The sequence below is a fragment of the Dreissena polymorpha genome, chromosome 2, assembly GCF_020536995.1.
Source record: "Dreissena polymorpha isolate Duluth1 chromosome 2, UMN_Dpol_1.0, whole genome shotgun sequence".
Lineage (NCBI taxonomy): Eukaryota > Metazoa > Mollusca > Bivalvia > Myida > Dreissenidae > Dreissena > Dreissena polymorpha.
Window position 1 is genome coordinate 40802926 of NC_068356.1, and position 18220 is coordinate 40821145.

An 18220-nucleotide genomic window follows, 5' to 3' on the forward strand; every position below is an offset into this window, starting at 1 on the left:
TAAGTCATAAAATTGGCATACACACTTGGCAAGTCACTACATTGGCATACAAACTAAATAGGTTACTTCATTGACATGCAATTGGCATACACACAAGGCAAGTCACTACACTGGCATAAAACTTTGGAAGTTACTACATTGGCATACAAACTATGCAAATCACTACAGTGGCACACACACTATGTAAGTCATGAAATTGGCATACACACTAGACAAGTCACAACACTGGCATACAACTTTGGAATTTACTACATTGGGGTATGTATGTACGCAAACTTTTTGGCAGCAGTATAGTGAAGTTCTCTTTTTGTCAGTAAATCTAAGTACGTTTCATATTCTAGTGATGTGTTGAGTACCCTATACATATCTAAAACTGAACTATTATTCATATTGTCAAACCATTCTTGTTTAAATGTTTTTATAATTCTACATTTAAATTCACATAAAAACGAATTTGTACTAATCGTATTTACATTTTCGAATGTATTAGAAAATCAATAATCATTTAACAACTTTTTTGTACATTAGATACCCATTTTGTAAACCGTTTATTACAAACATTGATTGCTTGGTTATACACAGTTTGCATGATAATATGTTTACTATTAACAACTTTAAGCCAATATTTTATAATACGAACATATATATTTACATACAGTGGGTGTCTACCTAATTATCCATACAGCGTGGTATGACATGTGTTGATTTTAACATTTAACAACATTTTGCAAAATTTTAATTGAATGCTTCGGTTTGTTTAAGCTGACAGAACGACTTATCGGGCGATCTGCTATGCAGCTTTTTACAACGTGAATTACAATAAAAAATGTCTTCACACGCATTTTAATTATTTAAACTATTACGGTAAATAATTTGAAATTCAGTGAACAGTAATAAGACACGAAGCATGGTTATATCGTTTGATACGTCTGTCGATTGAATAAAAAAATAATCTATATAAAAAAGCGCTTACCTTTGATTTATAATAAGAACGTGAGTCCGCCTTATATCGGTAAACCGCTGTATGCGATGGACATCAACTTCTCAAACAGAACGTCATGGAGACGATTTAGTATTGCTTTGTTTGTGATGTCCATGGCTCTCAAACATACACCGGAATAACACGATATTACACGCAATGATTATGAGGGATGGAATACCCTTTTTCCCGATCTTTCATTCATGGCCATTCTCCTGCTTAAGATTTCATTTTAAAATAAAGATCGCAACTATGTTAATAGTAACAATGAAAACACTTTTTGGGAAATAATTTGTGTCTACATGGTCACCATAAACTAAGATTCTATGTCCAGACATGCATACAATTATTTAAGTACAACAGTTCACAAAGCAAAATAAAAATGTTGCAAAAATAGGTGAAAATAACCATACATTTTGAATAAAATCTATGCTCATTCATTTTCGTTCTAAAATCGATATTCAATGTTCATTATAAACACATATTTTACTCAAATTGTTTTGTAAAATTTACAGATTTGTGCTGAGAAGTTTGCAAATTACTGTTATCTTATGAAAACCTTTATACATAATTGAGTTGCGCATGACAAGTTACAACACATAGTATAAGGATAGGCATCAAACAACTGCAAATTAAAAGATCTCTGATCGGGGTGTAGTAGTTTCATATTGTGTTGCCAAAATGATCGTAAAATCGTTAAGATTAATGAAAGAACGTGACTATTTATCCAGTAAATTCAATTTCACATTTTAATTATTGTGATTTTTTTTAATAAATATTTTGGCCAGATTGTACCAGACTACTTGTACGCAATTATGCAAAGATAATGTTAAAAAGCAAAATAAAAACACGTTGTGTACGGTTAATTAAAATATAAAATATACATGTACTGCTGATTGTGTACCAAGGTTCTTTCTGAACGTTTTTCACATTATATAGTTATTTTTATGCTTTGCAATTTATTTTCACGTACGTACATTAACGTATTTGAACAGTTTAGAGATTTCAGCCCTCTTTATTAAGGGTACTTCGAACCCCGATTTTGCCCCAAAATCCGATTTTTAATAGGTGTATAAAATAATATATAATGCATCGAAAGGATTATCAATATATGATGTACAACAAATGTTTTTATAATTAAAGTATTTTAAGAAGAACATTTAGTTGCGAAAAAAAACAATTGAAGAAAAAGAGGCTCTTTGGATCTTCAGTCAAATGCGTAACCGCTTGGCTTAATTGCTAATAAGTATGACTGTATACATGTATGAGCTTTAATCAAGTACATTAAGTTAGGTTGTATAAGATTTGATAATTTTATTTTAAACAAAAAATAATACACGTTTATTAACATCCTGGCATCACCCGTTATCCATATCAACTTATGGATTACCGTTTCCGCTTAATGGTTTATTTCATCGCCCAGGTTATTGGAGTTGAACGACGTACGATGACGTTTTATGATTTGAAATTACAAAAATATCAATGACTTTTTAGGATTCGGAAAGTTCTGACTAAAATAAAAATATCAACCAAATGTCATCGTGTATCAATAATCCTTAATGCAACTTATCTTTTAAAGTTGTGTTATACGTTAATATAAAAATGCGTGTTGTCTTTTTTTTATATTATTACTGTCGTTTTTGACGTTTTCACATTCTTGAGCGCAGTACATTTACATAATATTTTATATTTTACTGGGGTATTTGGTAAAGAGATCTAACTTTGCCAATGTACTCCAATGTATTTTGACAGTCTAAATGCCTTAAACTTGATGACGCTTCGATGTTGATAGAAATATTTGGATAATTGCAAAGGAATGGTTGACATTTAGATATGAAGCATCTGAAAAAAATGTGGACGGCTCATTAGGAAATGGTAGGCGAGGTATAAAACCCGGAAATATCCGGAAAACTCGGAAATCTTTAAGGTTAACCACGGAAAATGTAAAAAAAGGTTATTATTCGTCCGATATGAATAATAATGGTACCGTTGGAAAGAAGAACCTCAAAAGTTTCTTACAATTTAAAAATAGTGTATGGCTGGGTCAGAAGAGTTAGCCTGTAAATCGCGGTCAAAGTCGGCCTATTGTGAGGGTGTTTTTTTACACACCAAAATGCCTAAAGGAAAACCCGGAAAAGGTAAAAGTGGTTATACAAACATTATTATAAATTTCGATATTAATAAAATGCTACCGTTGTAAAGAAGATCATATGAGGTTTCTAACGATGTAAAAAATAGTGTTTGTCGGTATAATATTAGGGCGGCCAAAGTCGGCCTATTAATATGATTTTTTACACAAAACAATGTATTAAGGAAAACCCGGGAAGATAAAGGGGTTATACAAGCAACATTTTTTCCAACCGACCATACATTATTTGGTACCGTTGTAATGGTATTCCTCCATCGTTTCTAAATATGTAAAAATATATTGTGAGAATAGCATATTATTACTGCTAATTGCGACCGAAGTTGGTGTATATTTTTATATTCATTACAATGACAAACTGTGTTTCCAGTAAAATCCGGATATGATAAAAGTGACTATACAAGCATTATTCATTCGATATAATTGTAAATGGGGATCCTCTTAGAATCTAAAATATGCAACATATATATTATATATATATAGTCGTGATCAGAGCTAGACTTGTATTGTAGTAATGACTGTTTCATACAAAAAATCATATTTAAGTATTCGGATCGGAACGGTTTGACACCAAGCTGTATATCTACTAATTATACTTCATGGAATATCGAGATTTTGAACAAGTGCGTGTATAAATGGCTTTGTTTGCCTGATCAATCTAATAAGTATTGCTTGAAACTCATAGCGTCCAGTAGTTATATTTTGAGATAATTGTAAGTAGTGAGTTGTCTGGGAAAATGTGTGTGTACATGTAGTGACAAACTAGTGTGTATAAATGTAGTGATTCACCCGGTGTTTTTTTTTCAGAAGCGTGTATGTAGTGGGTAACATGGTAAAATATAAGTTTGATAAAATACATTAAATTGAAATAATAAAATCATCGTTCAGTAAAGCAGCCCATTTGACATAATTTTTCCAAATATTAAATCGCTGGCATAGCTAGATCTAGTGGTAGTGGGTTTCCGGGAGAAAATGTAGTGTAGTGACTTTGCACCATTTGCACGTATGTGTGTGTGTGTGTGTGTGTGTGTGTGTGTGTGTGTGTGTGTGTGTGTGTGTGTGTGCAGAAATAGTGTCATTATGGCCATGATAATTGATCGCAAATCCCTTCTTTGTATATATCATCCGCAGATTTATTAATTATTTAATTGTCCGCAGTTTCCTTCTTTGTATATATCATCCGCAGTTTCCTTCTTTGTACATATCATCCGTAGTTTCGTTCTTTGTACATGTCATCCGCCGTTTTCTTCTTTGTTCATATCATCCGCTCTTTCCGATAATCCTTCTTTGTCTATATTATCCGCTCTTTACAGATTTTTTTGCCAAAACGTCGAGGTACTCCATGTAATTCAGAACGATTTCTCTATTTTCTTTAATATCTTTTTGACTATTGTCCATAATTTCATTGAAAACCTCTGGTCTGAGAATAGCACTTTCCTCATAAAGTCTCCAGTGTTTCGTCAATTTAGGGTATTTACCTCGTAGATGCGTTATAAAGCGCTTGAATACTTCAATTATCCATTGTGGAGCTAGAAAAACAGTATGCTTGAGTTGCTCTGTGCTGAAATAAAGGATATTACCATGTCTGTGCTGAATTTCTAAAAACAATTCAAGTTCTTCTTTATCAAGTGGCGGTATGTTTAATTGATTTGCGTCATCTATCGCTTTAATGTCTAGTACTTGTTTTCCAGTATCTCTCAATTTGTCAAGGGACTGTTCCATCATGATCCATCGAATTGGATATCTTTCACCCCAATAATATTGCTTCTCTGCCAGAGTTTGAATGTGTCGTCGTATCTTATCAAATACAGGATCTGCTGGAGATAAATTATTCACCAGAAATTTTATATGATAAATATGTTTTAAGATCGGCGAACCTTCAAATGATCGTAGTGCTCGATCAAAATACTTATCATTCTGCTCTTCCTTTTTTTCGTCGGTTCCTGTCATTTCATCTTTACGAGTACCAACTAAAATAACAGTCGGATGGATTTCGCTTGTCATGGATCTATAACCACTGTACATGTGGATTGCATTAAGCCAAAACTTGAAGACATCCAAATACGTACTGTCATTATCCAAACCACACCAAATTCCACTTCTTTCGCCTTCTTTTACAGACTCATTTAAATCCTTTGTCATGTCCATTAAAACTAAGTATATAGACCTCCTATTTAAAAAGAATTGATGCGTTGAATAGTACAGTGTCTGACCTGCAAAATCCCAAACAGATACTGTCGTGTCTGTCTTTGTTTCAACAGGAACAGGTATGTTAACGGGCGCATCTTGTTTATTTGCAGGTTCCTCTTTAACTATTTGAAGAATGTCTCTAATTCCATCATCGTTTTTACGTCCTTGAATATTTTGTGCTATTGCAGCCAAAGGATCTGGTGGTATCTCAGAAACCGCTTCGCCCTTTTCATGTACTTCTTCATCTTGGACCCGTTGTATATCAGGAAGCTCGTAATGTACATCAGTGTTCGAAGGCTTCATGACATCCATAAAAGCAGTTTTAAACCTCGAATGATATTTGGCTGATTTTTGTTCTTTGTCCAAATGCCAATCTCCATTAGTCATCAGCTGGCACCTGCGCAAGTCAATACCTTCGGTGCTATTAGGAATTATGTTTTCATCCCTTAAATCTTTGATCAAATTATTTACTAGGGACGTTTTTCCCACGCCAAACATTCCAACGACCATCAAACGGATGTTCTTAACTTGTTCGGGGCCATATTTTAAAGCTTTGGCAAAGATCTCAGCAGACCTTTCATCCAGCTGTTTAAGATCACTTGGAAACTGTTCAAGCATTTCATCAACTGCTGTAGCGATATCCACATTGTAAACACTCTTCATAACATACCTAGCAACATTTGTATGATTCCACATTAAAAGCAGTATGTTAATAATGGCTTTAGTTCTGCTGACTGAAAATGGTGATGTAAACCCTAGACTTGTAACAAAATCTCTTGTCTGGCCTGTCAAAAGCAGATAATCCCTTTCTTCGCGAACTGATTCCTTTGCTATTGTCTCAAGTATTGATTTTAACTGTTTAGCCATATTTTCATTATCCGCTATCTCCTTTGCCACTGACTGTACCTCGCGAGCATATTCAAGTGCTTCAGGATCAATGCCCTTAGTTGAAATTTCTTCTTGGTCGCCCATTTTCTCAATAATGTAGCATATCCTGAAATATTTAAAGAACCTTTGTATAGGACCACTTGTGTTGGCAATGACAGAACTATTAAAACATTAAGCCTTGTGGTTCTATAGTTAAGTATTTTACCACCTACGTTCGCTCGTGCATTCTGTATATATCATGTATTCAGAGATATGGCCGTTTTATTAACAGATCATAACAAATCCAAGTATCAATCTGTGAATAATTACAAACGTTTAACAGACATGGTACCTTAATAACATAATAAAAGTTGATTTGTTGAGAGTTTGTCTACAGTTGTTTCTAAACAAATTAATTGTTCCTTACTTATTAACCGGTAAGTTGTAAGACTTGGATGATCAAACAAAAGTATCAATAAGCCATGCATTTTGGTGGAAATGTGAGAAAAACATCGAATTAATTATTTCATTTATAAGTGAACATATGAATTGCGATTACATCGACATATTGTGAATGTCGGATTTTGACATAATTAGAACGGAAACAAACACAAATTAAAACAACGACAAATATATTATACTTTTTTTTATTTCATGAAGTTTAAATATTCAAATTTGCTGCACATAATACATACAGCGTTTATGTACTTTTATCTGCATGTGCAATTAGTGAAGATGTCATTAGAAAATATTTCCTTTGAAATTTGTTAAGTTTAATATTTACGTTATCTCATTCATATATTGGTAAAAACCGCTATGCTACGCTTTAATGATCTGGGTGACTTGTTCTCAAGATTATTATCAGCTTATCAACAATTAGTTTTAAATAATATGCCAATTGACCAGTCGCCAAATTATCGATCGCTCCGCCCACATAGTCACGTGGTCTAGTGATTAGAAAACTCCGACAAGCAGATCGCAATTATAGCGGATTACGTCAGTGAAATACTATATTTGTAACGATGTATCATGCTCTTTTCTATAATATAAATTATAAAAGCCGCACACTAAACTAAACTGCTTTGTAAAACTTAAATATAATCATAAATGCTTTAGAGAGAAATAGCGTAATAAAAATAAATGAGTTAACGGCAGACTGACTATCAGAAACGTTTCTTATACATATTATCGGGAGTTGATGAAAAATCCGTTGTAAAAATGAGCATTTATTTCATATTGATTTTGAACTTGTATTAAACCGTCTGGCAGTGAATCCGGTGGCTATTCATATATAATTTTGAAATATTTTTATTAAATGCAAATGACACATCCATATCATGATGGTTTTTTTGTTTATTAAAAATGTTTAGATCTTTGTTTTATTGTGTTATTTTTAAAAAGACACCGATTTTTTTATTTAGATATAAATTAAATTTTGATTGTAATCATAATTTAATACAGGCCTAATTTCGTGGTTTCATTAACAGATAGTCTAATATGCATTTTATTTCATTTATTTTTAATGCGAACCTGTAACATTTCACTATCGAAAAATGAAATGTTAGTATTACGGTGCTGTTCACGAACATTCAAATTGAATACATTTAGCATATTATGCATTTGTTTATTTATAACAAGATGGCCCTTATATGTTAATTGCAATTTTCACATTTCTCCCCGTATCAATATATATTGTATTAGAAATTGTTGTTGTATTATAAGCCGTACATTTTACACATGAAGTCGCTTTAAATAAGCTGGCTAAGCCGCGTTGAAATCACCTTTTTGTTGTTTTTACTTTAGTTAAAACAATATTTAAGTTAACAATTTATAATGATTTCCCTTGTTTATGATCCACAGAAAATAAATAATTATTATTTAATTGGAAATCATTTAAGTAATTAAATAGTTTTCTTTTATTGTGTACAGTACCTAACAATGCCTTAATGTTCCTTCATTCTGAGATCCTCGCAACATACTGTCATTTATTAATCATCGTCAATTACGCTGAGATTATAAGCACGTGTGGCAATTATTATGTTGTCAAAACTGCTTAATAATAATGTGCATCAAACGGCATAACACGTTTTATAGAACACACAACTGTTGTGGTTAAACTATTTATTGTGTTTGTTTTCTCATTACTCGTTCATATGTTCAAGAAATAAAGATAAAATAATAACCTTTGTTCAAGAAATAAAGATAAAATAATAACCTTTTATAAAGTCTGTATAGCACCTACAATTTTGAATAATGATCGAACAGTAATGGTCATGCATTTGATATAAAATCTGTGTAAACTCTTAAAAATTACGTCCATTCCATATGTACTACACGCTTTGTTTGTCGGACAAAATGGCGGCCAGATAAGCGTTGCTGAGGGGTGTGTGAAAAATCGATATCTGATTGGCTGATCGAAAACTGTGGGCGGAGCGATCGATACTTTGGCGACTGGTCAATTTCTTGTGTACTAGGAGCAATCGATAATCGATAATGCGCCAAATAGCTTCAGTAAGGACACTAAGGGTGCGTATTAATGATAACAATAGGGAGTCTTAACAGTTGTTGTTTACTTTTTCCAGAAAAAAGACAATAACGGTGCAGATATTTTATTATTATTTTTTATTTTTTTCCTTCATAAATGACCCTTATCACACAATGATTTCATCTATACTTCGGAAAACATAAAATTAACCCAAGACACACACATATACACATATATATATATATATATATATATATATATATATATATATATATATATATATATATATATATATATATATATATATATATATATATATATATTATAATGCTTTTGTGGATAAAAATGTAATCCATTTTATAAATCTAACATTACTGATGTGTTTATTATCAATAAAGTAATGTCTTCTATTAAAATTGGATGTGCAATAAAACTTGGTTTTTCAAAAAATTAATAATCTTATCATCCTTTTTCATTGAATCATAGCCAAACATATTTTAAATACTAATTCTTGTTAGCCAGTGATGCCATTCAGTGTACTAAAAAATGGTATATTGCCGTCTTTGTTTATCATGTCCACAGTTTCCTTATTTGTTCATATCATCCGCAGATTCATAATGTCCGCAAATTTAAAAAATATTCATATATCCGCAAATCCCTTCTTTGTATATTTCATCCGCTGTTTCCTTCTTTGTTCATATCATCCGCTCTTTCCGATAATCCTTCTTTGTCTATATTATCCGCTCTTTACTATTTACCCTATATCAAATATATCATCCGCAGATTCCTTCTTTGTATATATCATCCGCAGTTTCCTTCTTTGTTCATATCATCCGCTCTTTCCGATAATCCTTCTTTGTCTATATTATCCGCTCTTTACTATATACCCTATATCAAATATATCATCCGCAGATTCCTTCTTTGTATTTATCATCCGCAGTTACCTTCTTTGTTCATATCATCCGCTCTTTCCGATAATCCTTCTTTGTCTATATTATCCGCTCTTTACTATATACCCTATATCATCCGCTCTTTTATCCGCCTTTTAGTACGTGCCCGATTTATTCCATAAATCGGAGGTTCCGAAGATAGTCGATGTATCACGATGGTCAACTCACTTCCTCTTTTGAAATCGAAAGTGCACAAGAAAATAACGAAACAAAAATCGTCAAAATAATGGTTTTTATTAATCGATACACAGCATTAAAAGAGTATAAATTGCGTGATCGTTGATCGGCCATACATATATGGAATCAAATAGATGTAGTCAGGTATCTGCACTTACGTTTGCTTAAATTGTCTAAGCGTTTTCATTTTATATATTTCATGTCGTTTAACTTTAAACTTGTTTGTAGCTCAAGTTGTTGCACGCTGGTAAAGCATTAAATTAGTTGTAGTTATGTGCTTTTTAGGATAACAGAATAGCAAATTATCAACCTTTACACCACCAATACGGAATGGATTCGAATACTTTATGAAGATGTTGATTTGTTTTTAATTAAATGTCGACCGTTTTAAATTATTATAATGAGTATTGGCATAATTACAGGCTTTAACTAAGAAACTGAATTAATGCATTAAGGTTATTGCTGCGTTTAAACCATGGTGAGAATACGGGGATTGAGAAGAAGTAACAAAATGAAATAACAGGAAAATAATGTACATAAGTATCTACGTACTTCACACAGTTTTATAAAGATTTAAAATGTAGATCAATTAGACATGCTACTACGTTTGTGTTTACCACTGTTAGCTCACTTAATGGTTTACCCACAATGTTAAGATTATAGCACTCTGGGTATTGACGAAACAATGAAACGATTCATGGCAAGGTCAATGGTTTCTTATTGCACCAGTAAATATACCATTTGATTTGGACTGGCTTTAGAAAGACAAGAAGATTAATAAATAATACAATAATTAAATTGTGGCGTATATGTTTTGTTAAACATATCAGTGAAAGAGATGTTTGTAAAAGTAAAAACACTAAACTGCTATCTAATTCACAACTTAGGAGATTTTTCGATTAAATGACAATAGACCACATTTTTATCAATTACTGCTTAAAGATAACTTGCTTTAACTACATACGGTCCATACAAAATAGTAACAACGGGTATCAAGCTGACCTGAGCAAGAAGTGCTCAGTGCGATATGTTGTGGTCCGTCATTATCCGACGTTGCGCATCGCGTGTCGTGCATCTTCAACTGTTAGCTCGTCATCAAACTCCAGACCACATTTGGTCTGACAGGGCTTTTTTTCCTTCTTTGAGAGGCGCCGAATATCGGCCCTTTCCACTAGACGTATTTTTCCCCTCTTACAGAGATTTTCCCCCAAAACAATGCTATCTAAAAAAAACTACTTTTTTTTCAGAAACCTTTAATTATATAAGTTAACCTGATCCAGTGTATAAAGTAAAAAAATATTGCATAATTAAATTATCGGTTGGTGGTTGCCTTGAATTCGCTTTAAAAACAGTAAAATAAGTTAAATTGATTATTAAAGACTTTCCTTATTTTCCCCAAAATCCGGCATTTCGCACGATTTTTTCCCTTAAAAAAAGGCCAGGCCCTTTCCCCAAAATCAGATTAAAAAAACCTCTGGGTCACCCAATCTTGATGACACCTGTTTAAAATGTTTATATTGTCAATATCTAAATCGGTTCAAATCTTGGTCAGTGCGTCACAATTTAAGATCATCAGGTAGAAAAACACGGTTACCACTGCTGAGGCAATATTTTTGACTCGATCTTGATGAAACTTGGTAAGAAATTCTTCTCTTGACAACATCTATACCTTGTTCGAATCTGGGTTACATGGATGCTAATACTAGGTCGCCAGGTAAAATCTTAGACAAACCTTGTAACCACTCCTGATGAAACATGTATGATTCAGTCTTAATGAAACTTGTTCAGAGTGTTAATGTTCAAAATATATATACCGCCGAGTTCATGCCTAAAACTATGTCACTTGGTCAAATCTTTAAACAAAAAAGAATGATGCCACTATACAGGCAACATGTATGTATGTTCAAATATTGATGAAACTGTGTCGGAATGTTTATGTTGACCATTTAAGGCCGAGTTCGCATCTGGGCCACATGTTTTTAAGAAATATGTTATCATTTTAAATCCTATAAAAACCGTACAACCACTCTTACTCAATCTAAATAAAAAATGGTTAGAATGGCAATATCTTGACAATATCTTGGTAAGATTTTCATCTTGGTCATGTGCGTCTCATTGTAGATAACTAGGCAAAAACTTAAAGTTACTTATTACCACTCTAGAGGCCACTTTTATTACTCAATTGTGATTAATTTTGGATAGAATCTTTATCTTTATATTGAGGCAGTTTCAATCAGAATCTTGACTATATTAAGATATAACGACAAAAAATCGGACCTAAATTGCATACAACAAAAGAAAGTACGTGAATTATGAACCTTTTATTGTGAATCAATATAATTAATGTATTTCTTAATAAGTTATGCATGTGTTTGTGATTAACACTGTATCAAATAAAAATAATTAAACTGAAAAAAAAAATCACGTTCTAATGAGCTATTTTCCACCCCAAAGCTGGAAAGGCCTGCATGATATGATCATCGAACGTAATTTGTGGAGCTCTATTCCCGCGAAAGTAATAAAATGCAAATAATTAAATGGTAAATAGAAGCCAAAACGACGCCAATTTCGCGAATCAATTTATTCACGTCAACATGATTTACTTCAAATGACGCACAATGTAAAATGCGGATTTTTACCAAAATTCTCAGGGAATATTCTTGGGCAAACCTCTTCAAATGTTATTCAAATTTTTGCAGTCAGCTTTTATTTAGATAGAAACTTGAAGATTAAAAAAGTGAATAAGGCCAAAATAATCAAATTCATATTGAAATCGGATTATGGTCCTCTGTTCGAATCATGCCCCTTGAATAAAACGGCCATATCTCTGAATACATGATATATACAGAATGCACGAGCGAACGTAGGTGGTAAAATACTTAACTATAGAACCACAAGGCTTAATGTTTTAATAGTTCTGTCATTGCCATCACAAGTGGTCCTATACAAAGGTTCTTTAAATATTTCAGGATATGCTACATTATTGAGAAAATGGGCGACCAAGAAGAAATTTCAACTAAGGGCATTGATCCTGAAGCACTTGAATATGCTCGCGAGGTACAGTCAGTGGCAAAGGAGATAGCGGATAATGAAAATATGGCTAAACAGTTAAAATCAATACTTGAGACAATAGCAAATGAATCAGTTCGCGAAGAAAGGGATTATCTGCTTTTGACAGGCCAGACAAGAGATTTTGTTACAAGTCTAGGGTTTACATCACCATTTTCAGTCAGCAGAACTAAAGCCATTATTAACATACTGCTTTTAATGTGGAATCATACAAATGTTGCTAGGTATGTTATGAAGAGTGTTTACAATGTGGATATCGCTACAACAGTTGATGAAATGCTTGAACAGTTTCCAAGTGATCTTAAACAGCTGGATGAAAGGTCTGCTGAGATCTTTGCCAAAGCTTTAAAAGATGGCTCCGAACAAGTTAAGAATATCCGTTTGATGGTCGTTGGAATGTTTGGCGTGGGAAAAACGTCCCTAGTAAATAATTTGATCAAAGATTTAAGGGATGAAAACATAATTCCTAATAGCACCGAAGGTATTGACTTGCGCAGGTGCCAGCTGATGACTAATGGAGATTGGCATTTGGACAAAGAACAAAAATCAGCCAAATATCATTCGAGGTTTAAAACTGCTTTTATGGATGTCATGAAGCCTTCGAACACTGATGTACATTACGAGCTTCCTGATATACAACGGGTCCAAGATGAAGAAGTACATGAAAAGGGCGAAGCGGTTTCTGAGATACCACCAGATCCTTTGGCTGCAATGGCACAAAATATTCAAGGACGTAAAAACGATGATGGAATTAGAGACATTCTTCAAATAGTTAAAGAGGAACCTGCAAATAAACAAGATGCGCCCGTTAACATACCTGTTCCTGTTGAAACAAAGACAGACACGACAGTATCTGTTTGGGATTTTGCAGGTCAGACACTGTACTATTCAACGCATCAATTCTTTTTAAATAGGAGGTCTATATACTTAGTTTTAATGGACATGACAAAGGATTTAAATGAGTCTGTAAAAGAAGGCGAAAGAAGTGGAATTTGGTGTGGTTTGGATAATGACAGTACGTATTTGGATGTCTTCAAGTTTTGGCTTAATGCAATCCACATGTATAGTGGTTATAGATCCATGACAAGCGAAATCCATCCGACTGTTATTTTAGTTGGTACTCGTAAAGATGAAATGACAGGAACCGACGAAAAAAAGGAAGAGCAGAATGATAAGTATTTTGATCGAGCACTACGATCATTTGAAGGTTCGCCGATCTTAAAACATATTTATCATATAAAATTTCTGGTGAATAATTTATCTCCAGCAGATCCTGTATTTGATAAGATACGACGACACATTCAAACTCTGGCAGAGAAGCAAGATTATTGGGGTGAAAGATATCCAATTCGATGGATCATGATGGAACAGTCCCTTGACAAATTGAGAGATACTGGAAAACAAGTACTAGACATTAAAGCGATAGATGACGCCAATCAATTAAACATACCACCACTTGATAAAGAAGAACTTGAATTGTTTTTAGAAATTCAGCACAGACATGGTAATATCCTTTATTTCAGCACAGAGCAACTCAAGCATACGGTTGTTCTAGCTCCACAATGGATAATTGAAGTATTCAAGCGCTTTATAACGCATCTACAAGGTAAAGACCCTAAATTGACGAAACACTGGAGACTTTATGAGGAAAGTGCTATTCTCAGACCAGAGGTTTTCAAAGAAATTATGGACAATAGTCAAAAAGATATTAAAGAAAATAGCGAAATCGTTCTGAATTACATGGAGTACCTCGACGTTTTGGCAAAGCCCTTAATACGTGAGGAAGCTGACGAAGCAAATGAGCATATTGACAAAAATGAAACGGTTGCATTTCCGCAAGTGAATTTCAAGCTTCTTGATTTCCATATTGTGCCATGTCGGCTGAAGAACCCAATACCTCCCATTTCCCGCTTTACTTCCCCGGAAAATTGTGAGAAAACACCTGTATTATGCTTTGCGTTCGTTGAAAACTTTATGCCACCATCATTTTTCCACAGACTTGTTGCCGTCTGTATTAGCACTTGGCCTATCAGAAAATTAGGATCTAACGACCAGTTGTACAATGGCCTTGCTGTGTTTGACATTCATAAAACCGAATGTTTGACAATTTGGTACAAAGATCACATAATTTATGCAAGAATATCTTGCTGTAGGAAAAACCTTACAACTGATTTTAATGTCGAACTCTGTCACGATGTTAGACTCACACTTCGTACAAGTTTGAGAAAGTTTGTTAGCCAGTCATTGGAAAACCCCAGAACTCCGATAGCATTTGAAGAGTACATTCAATGCCCGGAAATGGAGTATGTGCACAATGATGGAATGTTTAGATTGGCTGACTTCATGTATGAGCGTGAATTAAAGTGTAAAGCAGCCTCCTGTAAGCAAACCCATACGGTAGAAAGGAAAGATGCAATGAGCCGCTGGTATAAAACGACATTAGATTCACTAGATAATGATGATGATTTGAATACACCAGTTTCAGAAAGTGATCTATCTAAGGTCGCCAAGCAGATCGGTTATGAATACTGGATGTTGGGAATTGAACTTGGGTGCAGCAATCAGCAAATGAACAAACTGCGTGCTTCCCATGACCTAAGAAAGGATCGTTGTACATTTGTTCTCCAGTACATGGAAGACTGGATGAGAAGAGAGGGAGAGAAGGCAACTAAGCAGCGTCTTAATAGGGCTATACACGCTGCTCGTCTTTGTTTGTCAAAGGATGATAAAATAACCCCAGTAAACTTTTAAAACAACGTCTTTTTCGCAATATATATGCAATCAGAAAAGAATGATTAATAAAAAACAATAGGAACTGTTAATGTGTCACACACACTGTTGTCATCACGGCACGTAACATGGTTGGTACTAGAAATGTTGCAGACAATGAAGCCCTCACAAAACATGTTTGGACACAGAGAAATCAACTATGTATATATTATACAGTAGACGAAAAAACAAACGGCCATAATTCATTCGAAAAGTGTCGCAGTCAATATTCTTTTTTGCAATCTTATATAAATTAAGGTCATTCGGTCGTGAAAGTTTGAGCAACATTCACCAGTTGTGACGTGTTTCTTTTCGATCATTTACATAGTAATGTTATTCACCCGAGAAAAAGTGAGAGACATGCACTCAGTATTTAAACAGGTGTTAAAATTACAAAGTTGTGGGACAATGTATTTTAAAGTGAAAAACATTGAAAGGATCGTTATTCGTCGCAGCAAAAGAACTCCTTTTTTAGCCATCTACTTAAGGTGTTTTAAATGTTACAGTTTGAGGGAGATCCACCTATAAGTTAAAGAGAAGCTGAAAAAATAAGCTTAACACAATTTTGAGACTATAGGATCTGAAGTAGAAAAATAAAGGGCTCTAATTCTGGCAAAAATCGTTGCAGCTAAAATTTGATTCTCATTAACAAATAAAGCTCAACTATGAACGTTTCAACAATATCTTCCTATTAGTTAAAGATTAATTAACACAAGCGTCGGTGATTATATATTCTCCTGTGGACAAAACAGACAAAGGGCCATAACTCTGCAAAAGATCGTCGCAGCCCCAATTCCTGCCATAGCAATCATCTGCAATCATTCACTTTGAAAGATTAAGCACCATTAATCCAGTTGTTTAGGAGAAGTTCAAAACACTAGCTTGGATGCGTTTATACGGATGGACAAACAGACGGAAAAGTGCAATGCCTTAATCTCCTTATTATAAAATCAACACTTTGATCTTACATTTGTTTTTTATATAAATACATGAGCTATTAGTAGATGGTTTCGCTTACGGTCTGTAGAATCACACTTGAGTATATACGTGGCTCGCTGAAGATTTTTGTTGGATAAACTGTGGTGTTGGACGCTTGTGGTTAGTACACAATCAACAGTAACCAGGTGCTTGTGAGCCATTGGACCATTTAATTTCTGCGTGCCCCTAGAATTTGTGAGAAAACACTTTTTACAATTAATGTCCCTGGAACATTGTTTTGTGTGTTTCATTATAGTTAAATAGACTTACATGACAAAAAACGAGTTGTATGGGAGTTCGCGGGAACGGCAGAATGATAACTTGTAGACTTTGGTTTGGGTCGTCCCGTTCATTCTTCAATGTTATCAATATGCAAAATGAATGTAGTTGATTTTTCTAGTGTGTTTTTTTCAAAGGACGTGTGAATTAGTGATAACAAGGGAAATTATTTGTGAAAAGATCGTTGAAATAACTTTTTATTTTAATGTAATAAAATATTTTGACCTCTTGCCCTTTAATAATTTTGGTAGTGTTGAGCTTTATATATATATATATCGTATATATCGTTTTGTCTATAAACAAATGCATTCATTAACCACTTTCATATAGTTACAAATTAGGTATATAAATTGTATATAAAGCATTTTATGGTAGTTCCATATTAATAATTTTCAGTTAATAATACGTTGTTTTGAAACTTTGCCATAAAAAGAGGTATTTCATTCTCAGCACATAATTCTTATCAAATTGGTAATTGTTCATGTGTATATTTATAGCCTTTCTGTGGTATAGATGCGTGACAAGAATAAAAAAAAATGCATTGTTTTACTGAAAAGAACATCTTTAAATTTAAAAAATTGATTTGTGATATTACCACTGGATGTATTTCAAAATTCTGGTGGTGTCTAATACGTACTGACCTGGTATATAAACTGTTGTACATCATGAAATATTTTATTGATATTCACTGCTTTCTGTAAAATTGTTTTATTTGTGTTCTGTTATAAAACCTGTATGAATGAGTCATTGTGTACATTTGTAATTATATTATATCTGTGTTGTTTTGACATGCTTTAAAAATATTACACTTTATTACAATAGCAATATGTTAAATGAAGCCTAAGTCCCGAATAGATGTTTTAATTCTGATGTAAAGAATGTTTGTATCTAAGAGGAGTTTTTAAATTGTGTGTTCTTGTTCAAGGTATTAAATATTTTATCAGAGCGAATGTAATTAATATATATATATATATATATATATATATATATATATATATATATATATATATATATATATATATATATATAGTATAACTGGCCAATACCATTAACCATTTGTATGAGTTACGTGAAACTTTTGATTTGGGATTGGGATTTGATTACCACTGGAGGTATTTCAAAATACTACTGGTCATTAATACCTACTAAGATGAGAAACTGTTATGTATTATAAAATGTGTTATAGATATTCAATGCTTTCTGCAACATTGTTTAAAATTTGTTTTGATATGAAACCTGTATGCATGAGTAGTTGTGAAAATTTGTAATGAAATCATTTTTAGCTCATCTATTTTTTGAAAAAAAATTATGAGCTATTGTCATCACCTTGG

General features: G+C 33.2%; 1 protein-coding gene across 1 annotated transcript; it reads left to right on the forward strand.

Annotated features, from left to right (window-relative positions):
- The first annotated feature begins 9747 nt into the window (after window positions 1-9747).
- LOC127866714 (uncharacterized) lies at window positions 9748-15619 on the forward strand. Its single transcript, XM_052407461.1, has 2 exons — window positions 9748-9938; window positions 12764-15619. The coding sequence occupies exon 2, from the start codon at window positions 12786-12788 to the stop codon at window positions 15612-15614; it is 2829 nt and encodes a 942-aa protein (XP_052263421.1). The 5' UTR covers window positions 9748-9938; window positions 12764-12785; the 3' UTR covers window positions 15615-15619.
- The last annotated feature ends 2601 nt before the right edge of the window (window positions 15620-18220 follow it).

Excerpts from the sequence above, each read along its gene's own strand:
- LOC127866714 (XM_052407461.1), top strand. The coding sequence starts at position 12,786 with ATGGGCGACCAAGAAGAAATTTCAACTAAGGGCATTGATCCTGAAGCA.